Genomic DNA, 21,622 nt, shown 5'->3' on the forward strand with positions numbered 1-21,622 from the left:
CAGCCACATGCCCTTGTGCACTTTCTGGTAGAGCAAAGGATGATGCCGGGAAGACACAGGGCAGCACATGCTGCTTAAAAGCGCGTGCTTTTTAGGATGTTCTTTGTAGGTGGCCCATTGCTCCTGCTAGATGGTTTGGAAAGACTGGTTTCAAGATTTCAAGCAGGAAAGGGCAGGCTGGCATGCTGTGTGCCACGGCTGGGACTCCACTGGGTGCTGTCACCAGGGGAAACGCAGCAGCATGTCTTGCCCTGTGCAAGGTCACACCTCGGCCAGGCACACGTGCCACGGCCGTGCTGCCCCTGAGACCAAAGAAGGCTCTGCCAGGAGATGCAGGGATGAGAGGACACGGTGACAGCACTCACTGCCACAGCCTGAGTGGCTTGAGTCATTTACTGAGTTCATTTCTTGAGGTGGAGAATAAGGGAGGCACAGAATAAAGTCCTGCTCTCACTACATCTATGAGAAAAATAGCCCCTAATACCTGTGGAGCCAGAACTAGGCCCCGCACACCGCGGCCGCCGAGGGAGAGGTGGTGAGAAGAGGGGCAGGCTGAGTGCCGGCAATGAGAGATGGGGAGAGCTGCCATCCCCGCAGTACAGTTAAGCCTGAAACTTTGGTGGTCTTTACCAGGAGAGGTTTTTATTACCAAAGCATGTGTATCCTCCAAAGAGGGACTTTAAGACTGTTAGAAATGTGCTACTCCCCACCCCCTGGTCTGCGGGCCAAGCGCCTGCCTCCCTACCCTGTTGTGGGAGCTGAATAGCTCTGTAAATAACAGACCTGCTTTTCTTTTTCTGCTACGAGTCCATGTGAAAAAAACACAAATACTATGTGGCTTGAGAATATCAGCACTGCTGCTTTTATATGCACCAACCCCAAATTGCACAGAACAGAAAATAACAGCCTTGCCATAACCAGATCACTTAAATCTGCCCAAACTCTGCTGAAACAACCGTTTTTTGTAACGCTACAAGGTTTAGTGCCAGATGGAGGTAACCTTGTCTCAGGCTGTCTCCACTGTCCTCTGCTCCCACTCCCTCATGGTGATGGAGGTGGTACCCCGGGCAGCACAACAGCCAGCGAACGCTCAGCGTAACACGAGGGGTTGCAGAGTTTTCAGCCTACGATAACCTTGTAGGCTTTGGTGAAAATGGTCCTGGCTGGCCTCCCCACTTTCTGAGGCCAGGAGCCAGCAAAAATGGGGCAAATCCATGGGCTTTCAGGGATTATTTCTGCTTTCAACAGCAGAGGCTTTGCTGCAACGGTCATGGATGTAGGTGCAATCTCAGTTGTTTCTGCGCATGCAAGGAGCCTCGGAGGCTGGGTAATTTAATTGCTTTTCTGAATCATCTCTTATCAAGTACCTGTGGAAATGCTAACAGCACTTCTAGAAAATTCTGTAAAACCTTGAATATTTCCCCTCCTTCTGAAACAGCTCTGGTAAAGTATACCTTTTCATTCCTCAGCCTGACTGAATTTCAATCAGTTCAGTCTTAATAGTATGCAAATTACAATAATTAGCATTAATGAAAAATTGAAACAAAACACTAGGAGGTTTCTGGGAAAAAAAAGCGTAAGGTCAAAAGCAAGTGCGAAGGGAAGGTAAGGTGCAGAGGTCCTGAATTTCTTGTCCAATATACACGGCATTCAAGCACATGCTCAGCTCTCAGCATTCATTTCAGTTAGAATACGCCTGGCTGTCTCTGTAAAGCAGCACTGCAGGGATTGTCAGGGACTGAAGTTGCAGAAAGGACCTAGTTTTGAAAAACATATTGAGCATTAGCAAAAAATCTAACTATGCACACAGTACTTAACAGGCTTAAAGCCATCACGAGCTGCCTGCCCGAGAAATTCCTCGCTCTGGAAGTAATATTACACAAATAAAGGTCTTCCAGGAATGCCAGGGAAAGATTTATTGCAGAAAAGAATGTGATATTTCTCCAGCTTCTATAGACGCTATGGATGATGGAAGGCCTTTGTTTTTCTCTGCATCCCAAATTAGCTGCTCTGGAAAAAGCAGGCGGAATGTCTTCCAAGACGGTCCCCAAACCCATAACGCTGGTAACAGCTTGAGTTCCTCTCACCGTGCCACCACCTTTAACAGTTCTTGACAGAGAATACTTCATCTTTTTTTTTTTCCCCAGTACATTAGCCCTCTGTTTCAAAGTTGCAATGCTTTAAGGTCAGCCACAGTTTATCCACTATGTAAATATTAACAGGCCGCTTCTGTATGCATTAGGCTCTCCATCTGGGAAAGCGTTTGCGGTGCTTGGAGGTAACTATCGCTCCTGACTCTGCTGCTGATCTTGGACCAACTGCACCAGAGCCGAGCAGCAGCTGCCAACACCATCAAGGCGCAGGGAAGGAGAGCCAGTTCCAGGCTGCATTCTTTTATTACTAAATGGAAAGCAAACCTGCAGAAATGGTTCTCTCTATTGGTAACGTAGAAAATTAACAAAGCAAACCCAGAAAAAAAAAATAAAAATCCAACCTGTAACACCCCACAGAGCTGCCAAACCCTATAAATGCAAATTAATTGACAAAGAAGATAAGATAAGCAGAGGCTGGCTGCGCAGAAATCCTAACAACCCAGTTCCCTGCATAGATAAGGCGTAAGTATCAACATGATCAGGCAGAGAGCTGAAGCTGAGACTTGCGCGTTTTATGTAAGTAGCATCACAGCAATCTGCCCTTCGGCGCGCACGGGAATCCTGAGCCTGCTCTCTCCCACAGAACAGAGCGCTGAATAAAAGAAAAATAAAAAACCTCCACGGACTTATACTGTTATAGTGACTGTTGGCAAGATTCACAGCTCTGCTCTGCGAATGCCAAGCAGTTTATCCACCTGGGTTAATCAGCCAGATCAACCGAGCTTATGGACACTTTTGCTTAAAAGGGGAAACCAAAGCAACTGGGATAGAGTATACTTTTTTAGATACATCAATACGCAGAGTGCACTGATGTTTGTGAACATGTATTTCAAGGTTTTAAAAGAAACTGTACCAGCGAATAAAACCAAACAAATAATTTAAAGAACATAGTTACATTTTTCAATGCATTTCTGTCTGTCCCTCACACCCCAATAGAAGCACATACCTGCTACTCACTCACACCTCCCAGAGCCTTCCACCTACTGAAAAAGATGCTTTTTGCCTGGCTGAAATATGACAGAGGTGATAGAGGACAAAATCCTATTGAAGGAGTACCTGAGTTGTTAGGTAGCTGGATTTGAGCGTACAAGTGCCTTGTGCTTAAAATATTATAGAAGGACAACAACCTGCCAAAACTGCTTCAAGTCCAGGACAGCTCAGTTTATTTATAAACTAAAAAAGCAATTTGGGTTGGAAGGGACCCTTGGAGGTTTGTCCTCCGAGTAGGGCCATCATAGACCCTGCCAGACACACCCAGGTTTTGGTTTGCAGTCTCATGCCAGTGGCCACATCCTTAAGCTCAAAGGTGTTATTAAGGAGCCTTTTGCAAACTTCCACTCGCCACTCACCTGCAGATATCATTTTCAGGCTCCTCCAGTCCAAACTGATTATCAAAAGCCAGCTGGATCCTGGTGCTCTCCGGGGAGTGGAGCCGCCACGTCAGCAGGAGGTTCCTGGGGTAACTGCTGGGGAAGCGAGGACTGTGGATGCAGCCGTTCCCTGCCACGCTGATGGTCTCTTCTTTTCGGTACAAGTCTGTGAGGTGATTGCTCTCTGTTAGTAGTCACAACTTGTAGAAATTAGTATGTTGTTCCAGTTACAGGAAGGCAAAAAACACAACAGTTTACAACACAGCACAATTTATTTGCATTTAAAGTCTATAAAAAGTTGGGTCTGGGAGCAGTTATTATTAAATAGGAAGTACAGTGTATTTTTCTCTTAATTCAACCCCCTATAAACAATTAGAACAACAGTACTTAACTATATAGACTTTATTTTATGATAAATATATCATTACTTTTACATTGATATTGATTATGTAATTTCCTTCTCACCATTTTGGTTTTAAAACAGATTTTAAACTTTAATAAAAGCTGCAAGCTTGAGAACAATGAAGTGAGACAGAGCAAAGTAAAATGGGAAACATCCCTGCTTCCCAAATTTGGTGCTCTGTGGAGGAATGCCCTCCAAACAAAAGCAGCAACAAAAGGCTGCAGGAAAGTGCGTACGAGTTAGTCTAAGTTTGTTTATTGTGCTTAAGTATTTCCTCCCAGAAGCATGTGTTAGGTCACATTTTGATTTTATTTATATGGTGTGAATCATTTGCTGTCAATGGATCATTAACACAAATAACTACTCCACGTTTACACTGATGTAACGGAAGTCAGAAACTGCCCCACCAACCGTCTTATTGAGTAACTTCAAGACAAATAGCCAAGTCTTTACTTAATTCCAATTCCACAACTTCTGCCTGTGCAAATACTTAATTGTTCCTAAAGTTTACTTATAATGAGGTAAAGCCTCAGCTACTGTAAATCCCTGGCTCCAAGGATAACAGGAACTGTGGCAAGACCCAGCTCTCTAAAAGTCAAAATGTCTTCTCAGTTGCACCATGCACTTGCATTGTCCAGCTGTTACGGATGCTGGAATTTGGCTCCCAGCCTCACAGAACTGCAAACAACTATTTTTGTTGTGCATTGGCAACGTTAGTGTGGCGAAATTTCAAGGATCAGAAGGCTCCAAGGCAACACGAAGATCACACCAGGGTCCAGTTCCCAGTTAAGACACTCAGATCTGAGCCTCCACCCATGAGACAGCTATCTGGGCTCAGTCCAGTTACCCACAGAAAGATGTCTAACACCATTTAAGATACAGTACATTTTCCTGCCTGGCCTCCATGAGGACAGGGAGGTCCAGCAGCACAACTGCCCCCAGCAGAAGTCCCGTGGAAGCTGTGCTGTCTCACGGAGCCACCTGCGTGTGGGCAAGCTGAGACCCTTCTCACCATGGCTGGTGCGAGCTACACCTGGACAGGTCTTCACTCAGTTACCCTACTGCATTGACCAAATTTCTACTTACTAATGGGAACTCAGACCCTAGCTTTTACGTAAATGCCTGGACTCCGCTGTCCTGATCTTAAATTGAACATCGCCCACAGTACTCTGCTGAAGGTCAGGTCAACCTCCAGTTCCACTACAAGCAACACAAATATAAAACCAGAGCCTTCTCCTGAATTTGGCTACTGAGGAAGAGCAAATGGGGGGAAAATTTCTCCAACCGAGCCACTCTATGGAAGTCCAGAACCACGACACAGTAGTACATGGGAAATACAAGACCAAAGTAAGCAACCAGCCACAGCCATCTGTCACACGCAGTAATCAAAGTTCTCTCTCTTAAAATAAAATCTAATGTTTGACTGAAGCTTTCTAAGCTTTTCAAAGAAAAGAAATATATTTGTTTCATAAATGCTGATGGAAAACAGAAACCCAGAAAAAAGGCACAAAGTTAATGGTAAGTACCTTTATTTTTCAGGTTGCTTTTTACTAGTTCCTGGCTATAAATACCTCCCTGTACATAGCTGTAAGCAAAGCATGGTTGTGTGTCAACAGTTCATTGTACCATTCTGACAGGGTAAATATTCTAGCTTCCCAGCAACCTGAAACTTAGAAGTTAAAAGTCTGGGTTTCCTGTAAAAACTATCTCCAAAGATATCTTTGTGACATATTTGTAAGATGCTTTCATTTAAGATGAAATGTTCTCACACCCTGAGCCACCCTTTGTGGGGAAATACAGCCCTGACTCCATAGCTCACAAACTGCAGAACTAATCTGTTCTGACCAAACAATTTGCATTGGAAAAATGACAATTCAGTAAAAATAAAGACCACACACCCATCAGTTTTGTTGCAATTTTCATCAGGAACATCTACACTCAAGTTTGCTTTCTATTTTATTTTATTTTTTATTTCTTATTTTTTATTTTCTGAAAAAAATAAAGACACCTCTGTTTTCCCCCCCCCTAATCTGGAATGAAACAAAATGTCCAGCCAACACTACTGAGTTCCTACTGAAATGCTTAGGACCTTTGGATCTGAAAACACCCAGCACACCCAAGAGGACAAGAGTATTTCACAGGACTATGTCCACAATGTCCAGGAAAAGGGAAAAAAATACAACGGTTTTGATGAAAGCAAATTCTGCACTTCGGAATGAAGCAACCATTCCCTAAGTCAGAACAAAAGTTACTGCAGTAAAGCATGGCAGAACTCATCCTATACCTGAGAGTACTTTGCTCTTCTTTGTTGGACAGCAAACTCTTGCCATTTTCCCACCATCAGCATGCACGTCACTGTGTGACAATGTCGTTCATGCTTCTGAAGGAAAGGTTCCCTTTTCCCAGCCAGTCCTAGTACAGGCTTTACTCTGGAGTTGTCAGGTGCTGAGATTAGAGTGCTAGGAACAGTATCTTTTAGATGTGCTCATATATATACACCCCCAAAGAAAAAATCCTGTGCACTTCACTCAGCAGACCAGCTGAGAAAGTATGTTGTCAGTGTTCTTGTACCCCAAGAATATAGGCTCTGTCATGGCTTTTTATTTAACTCAAACTCTGAATCCCACAGACGGGGGTGCTCTGCCAGCAAGTCAACCACAGCTGACCAAGATCAGTGCTGAAATGTAACGGCTGGCGCAGCTCTGCACTATCCAACCTGAACAGGTAAATGGAGGAACGAAGCTGCACGTTAAAAAGCTTAAAAATCAAAGCACAGTGACTTGTTATTTCTATCATGGTAAATGCAGTAATTACGAAAGCATTATAGAGGAAAGGCTGCAGAGAAGCATGGGGAGACAATGCTCAGTATAGTAAAGTAGGGCATATAAAAATATTACAGTATGAAAGTATGTCTTTTCCACAAAGGAAGAAAGTGTGTTTGATGAGAATGGACATAAATACTGTTTCCATAATTCACATGGGATGAAACGCAAAGCCACTCTCTCTCCATGAGCTAAATTACAACCTGAAGTGGTGTAGCCAGGACTGGAACCCAAAGCACCAGAGTTTTCGAAGGGGATTTTGCAGGGGGATTTTGCAGAGTTAACTGGTTTAGTTAGACGTGGGAACACAGTCAACCCAAACTCGGTCTCTGGAGGTTGGCCACTCATGAATCATCAAGCATTTGGGAAAAAGCTTGAGGAGATGTAAGCAACTCCTGTACTCCTTTTAGCAACTAAGATGTAAGATGAACATAACAACACCTTTCCAAGCAGACAAGCATTGTCCTCATCAGATACACTGGGGGAACTCGTGGAAACCAGACACTGGCCATGGGGAAAGTCGGGAAAGAAAACCCCACTTGATAAAAGATGAAGGCCAAGGAAAAAGCAGTGTCTCTTTCAAGGCACTGAACTATCCCATGTGGCAACGCAATACAATGCAGCATTATACAGTGTCCCGAATGTCACATACTAACTGTATTCCATAATGCTTTATGGAAGTAAATAAAAGACGACAGTGGGTAATACACTACCTGTCACATTTACTAAAAAGCATATAAAATCACTTCACAGTGAATAAAAGTAGGTGTTAAGTCATAAGGCAAAAAGGCCACTTAAGCAATACACAGAAGGAGGATATTCTAGATGGCAGGACCTACCAGACATCCTTGCGCTGGGGGAGGGAAACTGTCTCATAAGGAAGATGAGTGGGAAGGAAGCTGGAAGGCATCCTTCGCAGTGAGGCAATTCCCTGCAGAGAGTCTGAACTGACTGCAAAGCAGCTTGCTCTATATTTTATTTATCTGAACTAATCTCTCTTCTCTTTTCCTCTTAATTCTTTCCCAACCACTAATTTTAAACATAATGGTATACATGATAGTCCAGCTGTCCAGGTTAGAGGAGCTCCCATTAAAGTGCTCAAAGCAGCTGCATTTTCAGAAGTGCTTGCCTGCCTTCCCCAGCATGGAGAGCAGCTCGGTGCCAAACTGGGAACTGGGAAATTAAGCTCAATACTCAGAAAATTTGCTTGCCTCAAGACTTTCCCCACTGTGGGCGCCCAGCACATCCAGTGTTTCTCCTTCCCAGTTAAGGCATGTTCTCCTAATGCCATGCTTCCTGAGCAGCAAGATTCAGAAACACAAATTTCATCCTCTCTGGATTCCTGCGTTTCCTTTCAAGCTTTAGTAATGTATGGACACATTCTTGTTAAAGCTATTCCCAGTCATGACATACCTACTGCAGAAAGAAGCTCTCTTTTATTATCATCATTCAACAGACAATGAATTCCTTCACTAAAATTAAAAAAAAAAGAAAAGGCAATTACTGCTTGCTAATAGCTAATGTGACATCTGTTCTTCGATATCCATTGAGCGAGGAGAGTCCATAAATGTCAATTCCTTCAGAAAGAAGAAGAATCAAGAGAATGACCTTGTGTTGGACCTAACCAATAAAATGGAATATTTAGTTCCACTTTTCTAAGGTTTCTGGAATTTTAGCCTCACTTCCTAAGGTGTTGTCCTGTGTATAAGTTTGCTTCTGTCTTTCTTTCCCTTGTAGAAGTGGTTGACCAACCTCAAAACCTTTAACATAGTGCTAAAGGCTGAAAAGATACCATATTCTGACATCTTTTATGACAAGAAATATACCCTCTTAAATCCCATGGAGTGTAACCTGATGAGCTCATCCTCTGCTACAGCTGAGGAGAGAGTTGCTGGAAACCATGTGAACTTCATTTTACCACTCATGAAACTATTTGTTATTTCAGGAAAGGACCTTGGGAGTTTGCACGTGGGAGTTTTCCAGATATAACCCTCCTCCCCCATGGCTGTTCTCTTTGAAACAAATACAGCGGTCAATGGTTTGCCACCAATTTTTAAACAAATGAGATAACCTTCAGGGAGAATAATAGCTCTTCAGTTCCTTCAGTTGAAAATTAGCCTGATCTAAATAGCTGAATCCACAGAGTGAGAAGCAAAGAACAGTAAAACATTTTTGAATTCAGGCCACAAATCAGTTCATCTCGGGGACAGGCATGCCAAGCAAGCTGTATTTATGTCAGTCTGTTCAGATATTCATTGGCTTTTTTTTTATTCCCCCACCCTCCTGCAATAAGGAGAAACTTTATTTGTTATCCATAAGGTTCTGTGTAAATCAGAGGAAAAGATGACAGTGTTCATGGCCAAAATACTGTATTCTATAGCTGGTCACAGCTTGTTGGGAAGATATAAAACTGTAAGGTCATTTACCTTGTTAAAAATGATTTTTTTTTTAGTGAATATAAACAATAAAATTAATCCTAGTCAGTGAACACAACATCATATTTCTGCTCCCTAATGAAGAACATAATACTATATAGCAGCATCTGCCTTAGACATCTCTCTCTGTCCTTTTACGGACAGAAGCCTAACTCACCCACCACAATTCACCAGCACTTCTCCAGGAAGGCAGACCAAGGGAGGGAAAGGATTGGGATCAACAGTAACAAAATGGGGATAGCACAACCCTGGCCAAGCTAAAAACTGTAAATTGTCTCTTATGGAGGCACTAAGCTGAGAAAACAGTCACTCTGGTATAAGGATCCGTACGTAAGAGTATTTTGGGCCAATGGATCCAGTCCAAAGTGTTACTTCAGGTTGCTTTCAGCTTTATACAACTTCAATAGTACCGTTTATTTCAAGGATACTACAAAGTAACTTATAGCTTAAGCTCACACTTACTTAAGTTTTCTGGATCAAGACCTACATAACAGAGCAGCTTTTAAACACCACCCTATGTGTTACTTGTCACCCAGCAACCGAGCAATTAAGAAGTGGACCCAAACCCCACCGGAGTTGATGAAAGACTCTCAGTTTGGCTGGCTTGCCACCGAACTTAAAAGAAGCAGCTCCAGGTACCTGCTCCTTCTCTCATCAACAGGCCCTTTCTTTTTATCAGGAGCATGAAAGATACTCCAGGCATCATCAGAGTTCAAATCCAAAGTATGACCCGTTCTGTCACTGAGGCAATATCAAAAGATGCTGTGTGCACGTTCAGCCAAATTCAGACCTCATGTGCAGTAACTCATCTCCCTCTGAAACCCTGAGCTGTGTGGAGATGTTTGCCAGAAGAATATGTTTTATATCTATATAGGATATATCAAAGCAATGAAAAATTGAGCTGTAGTTGAAAGAAGCAAAATTAGCCAGTGCAGAATACCAGTACAGAGGGTATCAGAGAATGGGAAAACCCCAGCCGCCTAAAATTCCATTCAGAGCCATGATCCTTTTTATAACAGAATGGTTAGCAGTCTGCCTGTGCTTCTGTGCAGAGCAACCCCATGAATCTTGGCATGACATAGACAATCTGCAGTGGAACGAGACCTCAGCAAAGACCACTCATGAGACTATTAAATGGGCAACAATAAAGAAGTCCAGGCATATCATTTATAGAGACAGGTTATCATTATAATAAACATTATTTTTTTGCATTCAATAATATTATTTGTACTGTGGAATGGTCACCATCATAACTGCATTTTGAATGCAGTACTAAAGAAACGGTCCTGAAATCCTTCATTTCAGAAGAGCAGGCTGGACTGCATTTTGGTGGGATGAAGACTGTGACTCTCCTTTGGCTCCTTTGGTGAGTGCCTTGCTCAGACTTCCACAGATGAATACGGAGAAAACAATTCCTTACTTATTTTTACGGGGATATTAAACTCCGTGATGTTTGCTTTTTGCAGTGACTTGTATTACTTGCCTTTATTTGACTTCTCGATAGAGATTTTGTTCTACACAAAAGAACATGCTGAATGCCTTATATTAAAGCAAGAGTGTCAACAGAAAAGTAACGTATGTTAGGCCAACACACAAAAAACTTTTTTAACTGCTAGTTCTTTCATGGGTGGTAGTGTTGCAATGCATCTCTCTGTTGTACTCTTAAACCAACAGCAAAATGGATGTATCTTTCTCTTGGGATTCCATAATTAGGTATGAAAAAGGAAAATGTGTGTATCAAGAATGTGTAGCTCTAATGATGTGGAGCAAGACTAATGCAAATAACCCAATGATCATGAGAATAAAAATACATAAAACCTTGAGAAAATGTGAGAAAAAATAAAGAGCGAAATGACCCTCCTGGTGCTACAAAGAGCTTAAGGGAAACCTGGTAACTGAAGCAGAAGTTCACAGTAAGCACCAACACCTCCATGAGAAGGCTGGAACGCAGCAAACTTGTGTAGTGTCTTGGAAAAGACAATGCCAATTATAGACACAATTACTATTAAACTTGAATATCAACACTGGACTTCGGCTCACATTGCTTTGCAAAATACTACAGAATTGTGGATTTAGGCACTCCAAATTTTCCTGTTTAGGCAGTGGCTTCAAGTAAGCAGAGCTTCCTTCAAATCTTTCTGGTGCAACGAAAATATACTCCTTTTTTATTTTCCCTTCATTATTTCTCAAATTTTTACGACCAAGCTAGGGCTATTTGCCTCAGAAATCTGGTATGGCTGAAGTCTTAAAAGAGAATTGAAGATATTGTTTTAGAAGCTGTTTCATTCAAGCACTCCTAAGACTCTGCAAGATGTGGAATTTCTTTAAAGAAAGAAAAATGTCGATAAAAGGGAAGAGAAAATCCGGTCAAAGGGGGAAAGGCTTCTCATGTTAAATATATTGTAGCAGATAGACAAGCAATTACTGAGTGGAAGGTCGTATGTTAGAACATTAGGCAGTAAAAGGAGAAGCTGTTTCAGAAGACAAATCAAGGCAATTTTCTCTTGTAACGTGAGTTTCCTTACCCTCTATGTCAGTATTGAAGATCCAGAATCTCTGGAAGGGAGTGAAAGGTCACTTCTTATAATGGAAAGTCTGGCAATAGTATTCTAGCAGGCATTGTTTCCGTGTCCTGAGTTTGCCATGGCCATGATTTTTGTCTCTTAGGATCTGCGTATCAACTGATTGCACAAAGATAAAAGCTTGTGGGGATATTTCAGTCCCTTAAGGCAGGTGCCTCAAAGACCTAAGTACCTGAAAGTTACCTAGAACTGTCAAAAAAACCCACACAGGCAGATCTCACTATATTAAAATATGGTTGCTGGTAGTCCGTTCTTTTTTCTGTAGCAGCCTAGCAGCTAAATTTCTTGCAAGGAAATAGGAGCCTGTGTTGTGATTTTTCTATTTGCTTGAGAGAATTCAGACCACTTCTGTCTCCTTCCAAGGGAAGGATGTGTTCTGGCTGCTGCTTCAAAGATCAGTTGTCCATTTTCCAAGAAACAGTTAAGAGGTAAAACGCAGAAGCAGTTCTTGGAGCAGGGACCAGAACCCAAGACTTAGCCACAAAGTAGAGATCCAGCAGCTCTTCTACTTTCTAGCTTCAAGACATGCTACCCTGCGTCTCTGACAGTTTAGACCGGGGCACACCATGGTTCCTTTTTTGTTCCCACACCTGAGTTTTGTTCCCATGGGAACCAAAATACTGGGGCAAAGAGGGCAGTAGACATTGAGGTCTTTTCCCAGAATGGAGGCAGAATGCAAGTTGAGACACAGGGACGGCTTTTCATCATTTAGATAAAACCCCTGTGTTGAGAAACAACATTTCCCCAGCCTGGAAAGCAATTTAAGGCATACATACTGAAAGTACTGAGTACTCTAAGTGCAGAGGATCTTTCCTGTAAGTGCTTAGGACTTTCTGTGGAGGTTTGGCATCAGAACGCTGCAGAGCTGTCACGTGGATAGATACTGCAATTTAACAAAGTTTCCAGGCACATTCATAAAATTCTTGGCTGTGGCCTTCTTTTATTGTTATGATCTTGCACCAAAGGATTATCCAGAGATTTACTTAGTTCTGCAGCAAAGAACGAACCTAGACGTGGTGAAAGAGCGTGAGAGCTCATTCACCACCAATATGGGCAGCTGCCACCCTATATGGGACCAGTGGCTGGGAAGATGATGCTGGTGCACATCAGCACAACAGCCCATAAAGCTCAGGGGCTGCTATGCCACATGCAGCAAAAGCCTCTCACACCAGCACAGCCACATCCTGATCACTCTAAGCTGAAACCAAAATTGGAAATGGAGTTGGCTCCAAAGGCTCGGTTTACACATCCCAGCTTCCCAAGTTCTTTCTGGAAAAACAGCTGTTTGGCTGGTTACCAAGAGGAAGTGATTGGAAACATTCCTTCTAGGCTGTGCGGGGGTGTTTGACAAAACAAGAAGCGCCTAAGAAGTGGTGGAGCTAAGCCTCCACTTGTGCTGCTGCCCCATGCAGTCTCTGCTGCAGCCGTCCCACCTGCGCCCAGCCCCAGCGGTACGGGGCTTCATGTGTGTGACACTGGCTGGTGGTGAGGGTAAGGATGGCAAGTAATGAACAATCACACCATTTTTATTTCTGACTGTGGAATCTACCTGCCATTTAGTGATATGACTCACTCATGAGCCAACCCTTCTAGTGCAAAACTTTGTTCTCTTATTGCTTCCTCATTTTAGTGCCCGACATCGGAGGGGCAACGGAAGCGGTGAAAAGACACACACAGGTAAAGGTAATGATAAAGTCAGAAGACTACTGCATGACAGTTCTCTGTTTAAAGGTGGATGTCTCATTGGTTTTGCTCTCTGTCTATGTGAATCTAACAAACACATTCATCGTCAATTTTCCGGCAGTTAGAGATTCTGATTAACGTTGTGTTGTGCACTGTGGAAACAAAACAAGATATAACCTCTCCTCTGAAAAGTTTTCAGTCTACAAGATAAGAGATGGAAGAACTAGAAAGTCCAGAGAAACACTATTTGTATTGTTCAGCAAACCAGTGATGGGACAAAGAATTAATGATATCTTTCCAGACTTCTACTCCAAAGCTCTCAGAAGACCAGGTCTTGTTATTTGCCCGGAAGCTCCCTAACTGGGATTGGAAAACTACAAATAATAACAATAATTAAAGCATTAAGTAGGATACTTCCTCCTTTTCTACAAAATTAGTTCACAATAAGAGGAAGATGTGCATGGAGGTTTTCTTCTCAAGAGAAAGGTTTTCTGTCCGTTTCACCCACTGAAATAAATTTAACCTCACACAACTTCCACTGAAAAACGTGATCAGAGCAGAACTGGGACCTTCTGCTGCAGATGTTCTCAAGCCTTTCATAATACTCTTTAAGTTTGTTAAGTTAAAGCTACAACAGATACTGCATGAGCAGATGAAAACACACTGAAGCCTGTTTGGAGGAAATTATATTCAGGACTCTGCTAAGACTCCATGGGGAACAGACGTTACGTATCTTTATGTTCCGAACAGGGCTGAGTATACTGTTGGCAAATCAAGAAGTAATTAAATAATCCTTCACTTTCATGGGCCCTCGATGAACTCTCACTTTTAAATGGAAAACTGGAGTCCCCCATGTAATCACACTGGAGGTAAAGCCAAACTTCAAAGTTGTCCTTTGACTGCAGAGTCAATGAAACATATGCAAGAAGAAGAATTGAGCAGTTACAATGATAAAGTCAGCCAGCTTCAGGTCCAGATCTCGCCAGAAGGAAGGTGAAGCAGCACATTTCACTCCTCCAGCTTTCAGAAGACACATGAGATGGCATAAGGTTAACCAGCAGACACCACTAGAACCCCATCACCTTAAAGCTTCCAGAGAAGCACAGTGAACCAACCAAACTCAGTTTGCTGAAAGCCTAATGCTGTGGAGAAATGCCTGTTGACATCAGGGCAGAGAATTTAAGGGAGAAATCTCAGGCTGTGCCATATTCTTCTTGACCTAGTTTGTGCATCTAAAAAGCAGAGAAGCACACAACAGTGGTATGCATGTGGCTGGACACCAGGTGAGACATTGATGCTTGGCTCAGGCATGACCAGAGCAGGTCCCTGGAAGCCTGCAGGACCCAGCACGTGGAGAACGATGCCAGGCCACCAAGGCTTGCAGCCTGCGGGCAGCCCTATGGTGAGAAGGTCCACCCTCCATCTGTGTTGGCTGGGGCAGTCAAAGGGGACTATTTCACTGCTGTCTTTCCCCAGCTCTGTGCTGGTATTGATGTTGCACATCTAGATGAATGTCATGCGTTGAGGTCCTGTCCACTAGAAAGGCACAGCTGCATGTTGACTATTTAACACAGCTCCGAGCAGCTGGAGAGGAGCCCGATAAGAGGCTTATGTGACTGAGATAAAAAGGGTGAGAAAGTCCAATAAACACAGTACTGTCACATCATTTCATTTTGTGAACACCCTGTATTGGAGCTGTTGAATGGAGACAGGGACATACTGCACCATTTCCTAGGAAAACTTTTTTCCACACTAATGCTTGAAAAGCAGAAGGCTACCTTGGCACTCATTGGACTACCTGAACAAGTGATTTTTACTGTTAGCTTTGCATATCTTCATGGCATCTAGGATTGTAGTCCACTAAGACAAAAAAATTAGCATCAGTCCATCTCTACTCTTAACAAAACTAAATATATGATATCATAAACATATGATGCCAGGGTTTTTCTATTAGCTTCAGCAACCTTCAGCCAAATATTACCAGATATGACACCAAGAAAAGAAAAATAAATTAACCATAGTCCTGCCTAAAACTATACTTTGGTCAGTTTCCAGAAAAAAAAAAAAAAAAAAAAAAAAAGAAAAGAGGAATAATAAATGTTCCTTTATTGCATTTAAAGCTCAGAAAATAACAGTTACAAGCCACTTCACTCTTGCCAGGTTGAACCCTTGCCCAAAAGAGGAAAAATGTTGACGTTCATGTGTTTGACACAAGAAAAGCAAAAAAAAATCAGCTTGGCAGAACAGATATAAAAACAGGATTTATGACAAGTTTGGTGTAAGGAAAAATTGTATTTTTCTGGTTTCTATTTGTTGGAAAGAATTCCAGAGACCTTTTTTTGTTGTTTGTTTGCACTTCCAACCTGCTTCAGTCATTCCTGCTGAGTTTATCTCAGTCTTTTCCATGGAAACCATGGAAGAACAGTCCATCAAAGGATAAAATTTTAAACCTTTCTTGACTTAGAGTCCTACTTTACAGCAGACGCTCAAGAGTACTCAATAAGATGGAATGGCAACAACCATTTTTGGGTTCCCTAGGGTGAAATGTTCTGGGTTTTTTTTATAGCTCAGACTGTAATTAAGAAAATACCACAACTATGACCTTGAATACCTTCTAGTAGAAACTATAATTAAATAACTGACATCTTTAGTAAATAACAGCTGCACCGTGTGTTACTACAATCAGTTGTGAGTTGTGTAAGTAGTGTTTATTTACACAGCTCTGCACTACTGTCCTATCAGTTGCTGGCCTCTGTATTGATTTACTTGATTTGAAGTGTTGGGGTTTTTTTTTGCATTCTCAGGGTGCTCTTCATCTCACAACAGCTCCACCTTTCTCAAACCTTCACTTCTGATTTGTTACTAAAACAAACTTCCTACACTGTAAACCTCCTGAGCTGTTACGAGCACTGATTCCCTCCATGCTCTGCCCTTTCTCCTCTCTGTTCCCAGCTGAAGCCGGGCACCTGCAGGGACCAGTGAGATGCTGGGCTCAGCTACAGACACCGGCTCAGGGAAGCTGGAGGAGCACTGGGGCAATTGCACAGAGACTTTTCACCCCACCTCCTTCCCACACACCAGATTTGCCAACCCAGTCCTTGCCCTTTCAGCGCACAAGGCCTGGGGCCGCGTTTTGGAGCCGTCGCCCTCGCTGAGAGCATCACGGGCTATGGACACGATGGAGCGTGCTATGGCACAGCCTGCCCGTATCCACGCTCCCTCTCGGAATTACAGGTCCATACGTACTTTTCAAATCCACACTGACATGAACAAACACTACCAATGTTTGCGCAGCAAATATTTGGCAAGGAGAAAGGCGGTCCTCCCTCTCTGCCTCCCTCCATGGCTGGGTGCAGCAGGGTCAGCGCTGGCATGCACTGGCAGCAGGCAGTGTGTGTTGTTCCCAAAAAGCAACAGGAAAACGTGAAATCCCAGCGGACCCACAGGTTGCAGCCTGCCGAGGGTTTGTCTGATACACAGTTGTAAGGTAAAGGCCACGAGTCTTCCTGATTCATCCACTTTAATTAAGGGACTGGTAATCCCCCACCTGCCAATTCAAGTCTACCTGTATACAGATTTACTTGGTTATTTCCTACATAAAGCTTTAAATAAAATGCCTTTCTTTTTTTTCCCTACTTTTTAATAGATGCAGAGAACCATTCTGTCAAGAAAGAAACAAATGCTCCACTAAACCCATCTCAATCGACAATTTGTTTCTTCAATACAGCATTTAAGTAATAAAGAAAGAATAAACATAAAATTCTCCTAAGAAATAAAATGAAAACACCCTTAAAAAACACTTGTCTGAGGCATATTAGGATGCTAATAAACTCAGATCAGACATTTACAGATGAAGCTTGCTTGCCAAATCCATTTTCATAAAGCAGTAAGACATCGTGGAACAGGATCATTTGCTTGTGTAAATCAGCAGCATCCTCACAGCGATCACAGCTCTTTACACCAGCGAAGGATCTGACCGAAGCAGCAGATGAAAGGGGGAATAGAAAACTGTATGAGCAGGATGCAGAATCTGTGAAAGAGGAGGGGCAGTAAATGCCCTGTACAGCGATACACTGAACTCACGAGAAATTGAACTAAATCATCTCATAGTGATACCAGTGAAAAATCAAAGTGTGCCCCTCTGATCTAGTAATTAGAGTTGAAGAAATAATGGATGTTTTCCCTTGACAGGTTGAATTGGGGAGGGGAAGATTCCTATTTATATATGCATGGGATGATTTGTTTGATCCAAAACAAAACATTTTATTTTCAGGTCACATAATCCTGAAAAAGCATTTCTAAACAAATATTAAGAGATAATATGACAATTTTTTTTTGTCATTTCTGAATTATCTTCTGAACATTAAAGTAATGACTGAATTCAGCCAAATTTCTGAATTCTATTCACTACTTTTCACATTTTTAGGGGGGGGTTATACTTTCCAAAAGAGAAAACAGAAAAAAAAGGTTCTGTAAACTACCCTTGAAAGTCTCACCCACCTGCACTGGGGAGTCTTGTATGACTCAAAAAGAACATCAGCTCATCAGCCGGTGCAAATCAGAATCGTTCAGTGGGCTAAGCCGGAGCTGGTCTGACTCCTGGTCGTGGCGCTGGGGCTGAGCAGCCAGCATGCCGTGAAGCCAGCTGCTCTTCAGCCAGCAGGAGCAAGACCTCTGAGCTCCCTGCCATTACTGGAGAAATAAGGAAAACACTCAGCCCTTTTCCAGAATGCAATGATCAATGCCTTCACCCAGGCAACGTAATTCTTGGTGTGCTTTTTTCTTTTCCTGATCACACCTTTTGAACAGAATTTCCACTACTGCACACAGAGCTAGCACACAGATGCTGAAGTAAGAGTTTCACATCAAGATGCATAGTTTACCATGTATAAAATTGCTCTGATGCTACACCATTTGTGATTTTTTTTAAAACTAATGCAATGCCTTTAACATCGTGTTGCTGACATAAACACGTAGATAGTTTCCTAGACCTTTAATTCAAAATTCACCGAAAATCTTGTCAATAACAGATTCCTGGGCATGGTATTTGATTTCTTTTTTTTTTTTTTCTTTTTTTTTTTCCCCCCCCCTCTCCTTGAATCATCTGAAATATTTCCATATGGCCATAAAAAGACTGCTTTTAAGAAGCAAGTCCTGAAAGTAATGCCAACTAGTGATTAAAAGCCTATGAATCAATTAGATATGTGCTGAGTTCTTCACATTCTCCAAATACAGGTTGCTGTTTATGTCAAGATGCAGAATTATCAGTCTTTGTGTACAATAACAATTAGTCAAGAAATCCAAGGGCAGAAGGAGTCAGTTGAAAAAAAAAAAAGAGTTTGGATGAGCTGGTTCTAAAAAAGCACACTGGCAACAGCACTTTGTTAGAAGGAATATTAAAGGACAAAAAGTCAAGCCAACTGCAGGCTTGAAACAAGATAAACAATGAAAAGAGAAATTAAAAACCTGGGGATTTATTTTCTTAGTTGAGAGTGTACAGCATGGATGTAGGGATGCATTTTTTTCTCCCTCATAAGCACAAGAACTCACAAGCTGGACCAACTATTAGAGACGAAAAAAGCTTGCAAAGAACGATTTTCTACCAGAACCTCATGCACAGTTGATTACAAGGAAGCCTGCAGACCGTATTTTCTCTTAGAAATTAAAGGAGCAAGAGGCAAAGACTGTCAAAGCATTTGACGTTACCATAAATATCTAAGGTTAGTGGAAGGACATTAAAGGTAGTATTACTCTCCAAATTCAACAGTGGCAGATAGAGAAGGGAGTTTTCTTGGCTTCTGGAAAAGACAAGATACATGTTAGAGCTATAAATTATTAGCATCATTGTAGTAGCAGCAACACTGTTAATATGCAGCAACTTCCAGCAGACGAAGACCAAGGCTCTGTTATGGCAGGTGTTGACAAATGCAATGGAGAACAGAAGGTAGTCATAGGAGGCTATGTGTTGCATAGGTATCACCAAAGGAATCTAAATTATCTTGTGATTCAGACAAAATTTACAGTTCAGAGGGATTGGACCGCTTTATCAGTAAAATCAGTACATTTGTCATTATTCATATTCTTTGTACCCCAAATTGTGGCTAAATCCCAAAACATCACTTGGGGATTGTATTTCTGCTACTCCAGTTCTGGCAGAATCGTACCTCTGAACTCCACCAGTGCACTCCACTAAACTTCTGCCTCTCTTCTCAGGTGCCGGGGAGCACCGCACCTTCTGCAGGGCCTTACCCTCCACCTTCTGCCACAGCTCACATCCAGGAGGTACCAAACACAGGCTGACTGGGCACAAATTGCTCCTGATCCTGTGTTTCTAAGAGTTAATAGGTATTTTCTGGCAGATTACGACAGCTCTTCATCAGGCATGCCATGGAGCACTGCATACTGTGATAGAAGTCAAAATGTTGATAGTATGAATTTCTGTGCCTGCAGAACTGTATATTCACAGCCATTTTTTGAGAATCTGCATACACAGCTAAGACGTTTCTGCATGCATGCCTCTGGTGATTTTTTTTTTCCTAAATGAGCACATCTATCATTAAATTATAATAGTTTTCTACATAGCTTTCTTAATGTTTAGACTGATTGACAGAAGAATATGTTTTGCTCCCATTACTTGAAAAAGCTCTCACTGAAAGTAAATAGTGATTAAAGAAACCATAAACAGTGCTTCATTCAGAATTAAAGCTACTTCAGCTACTTCTTTCGTAGAAACTACAGAAAGAAGCAAGGCAGACAGGGAGCTGCTATTGTACAGATTCTGCTCACGGCACAAGTATTTTTTAAGTGTCTTCCTATTTTTGCAGGAAGTAATGCAATTATCAGAATAGGCCTGGATCTCAAAATGTTTTATTATCCCCCTCACTGCCATTCCCAGCCTGAATAAAAGAAACCAAGCAGACAGAAACTGAGAAAACTCAAACCACAATCAAGTTGCAATTAGTTATTATGAAAGGCTCCCTTGTTATAATATCCTTTATTCTAGATCCTGCTTGTCATTAAAAAGGGAATTGATTATTACAGAAGACACTCAGGGGCTTAAGCACACTCTGAACGAAAGAGAAATCTGGAGAGAAACGTCCCCACTGTTCTTGCCAAGCAGAACAAGGGGAGGATGGTATTTGGGATGTTCCTGTAGCCTCTCTCTTAGGACATGTCCTTATTCTCCTTGAAGCTGCTCTAGTTTCATCAGTACCAGCATTGGGCTCCAATTTTTCATTCATGCCGGATTATGTTTCTTTCTCCCCATCCCTTTTTCGTGGTTGGGAAAGATGTAAACCGTATAAACAGATGGGATTTTGCTACACTGGTTAACGTGTTGATCAATCACATCATCTGCTGTGTGAGCTGTCCTTCCCTCCCCTCCCCTCCTTCCACAAACACACAAAGAAAACCACCAGACTGTTTGTATATCATTGGTCACGATGATAGGCAACACATTTCTCAATTTGCTCTTCCCTTCGAATGCATAAAGGTCTACACAACATTTTTGCACCTAACTTCACAGGGTTTTTGCCCTTAACCACAGATACACAATGCTCAGAAAAAACCCTGGTGGCTCTTTCTGCTGTGCAGTGTAAGATCTAGGACATACATGCCCACAGCTTCTTGGAAGTCTTCCTTCGGGGTTGGCAAAGGAGCATGCCATAATTGCCTGGGGGCACCTTCAGTGATGAGATGTCTCTTTATATCATGGCTGTTGCTCTTAAAATGTATGATGGCAGCGACTTGTAGTCCTCAGGATTCAAAGTGCTTCCTGAGCCAGGCACCATATGGCTATGCAAAACCCCTCTGCAAAAGCTGCCGTGGTAAGAGGCAGGACAGGAAAAGAAGTGGAGAAGGAGCAGGAAAAACAGATCACTACAACAACGATAAGTGATAGAAGAATATACAAAAAGCAACAGTCACTGCACATTCATTACTAATTATACTTCTAGTGTTTGCCAGTAGAAAAATGCTATGTGGTCTGAGGGTAGAAAAGTTTGCAAGAAAGGGTAAATCTTTTTAATTAGACTAGCTGAATTGACTTAAAAACCAAAATGCCTTTGGGCACCAAGGATTTTCATCGGTCCTCTCTTCTGTGTGTCTGAGTCCTGTTGGTGAGATTTAGAAGTGGATTTTTTGAGGCCTCACTGCTTCTTGTGAGGGACCTGGAG

The 21,622-nt window shown here is 42.2% G+C and overlaps 1 protein-coding gene across 2 annotated transcripts in view; it reads right to left on the reverse strand.

The window, feature by feature from the left end:
- The window catches only part of PDGFD (platelet derived growth factor D), a 142,989-nt gene that overhangs the window by 58,249 nt on the left and 63,118 nt on the right, over window positions 1-21,622 (reverse strand). The window contains exon 2 of one of the 2 annotated variants that reach the window (XM_054183320.1): window positions 3,503-3,689. In XM_054183320.1, the coding sequence (XP_054039295.1) occupies window positions 3,503-3,689 (187 nt within the window). Of the gene's footprint in view, window positions 1-3,502; window positions 3,708-21,622 lie in introns of both variants that reach the window. The other variant, XM_054183314.1, reaches the window with a different exon arrangement.

Source organism: Rissa tridactyla, chromosome 1 (genome assembly GCF_028500815.1).
Source record: "Rissa tridactyla isolate bRisTri1 chromosome 1, bRisTri1.patW.cur.20221130, whole genome shotgun sequence".
In the NCBI taxonomy this organism is placed as follows: Eukaryota; Metazoa; Chordata; class Aves; order Charadriiformes; family Laridae; genus Rissa; species Rissa tridactyla.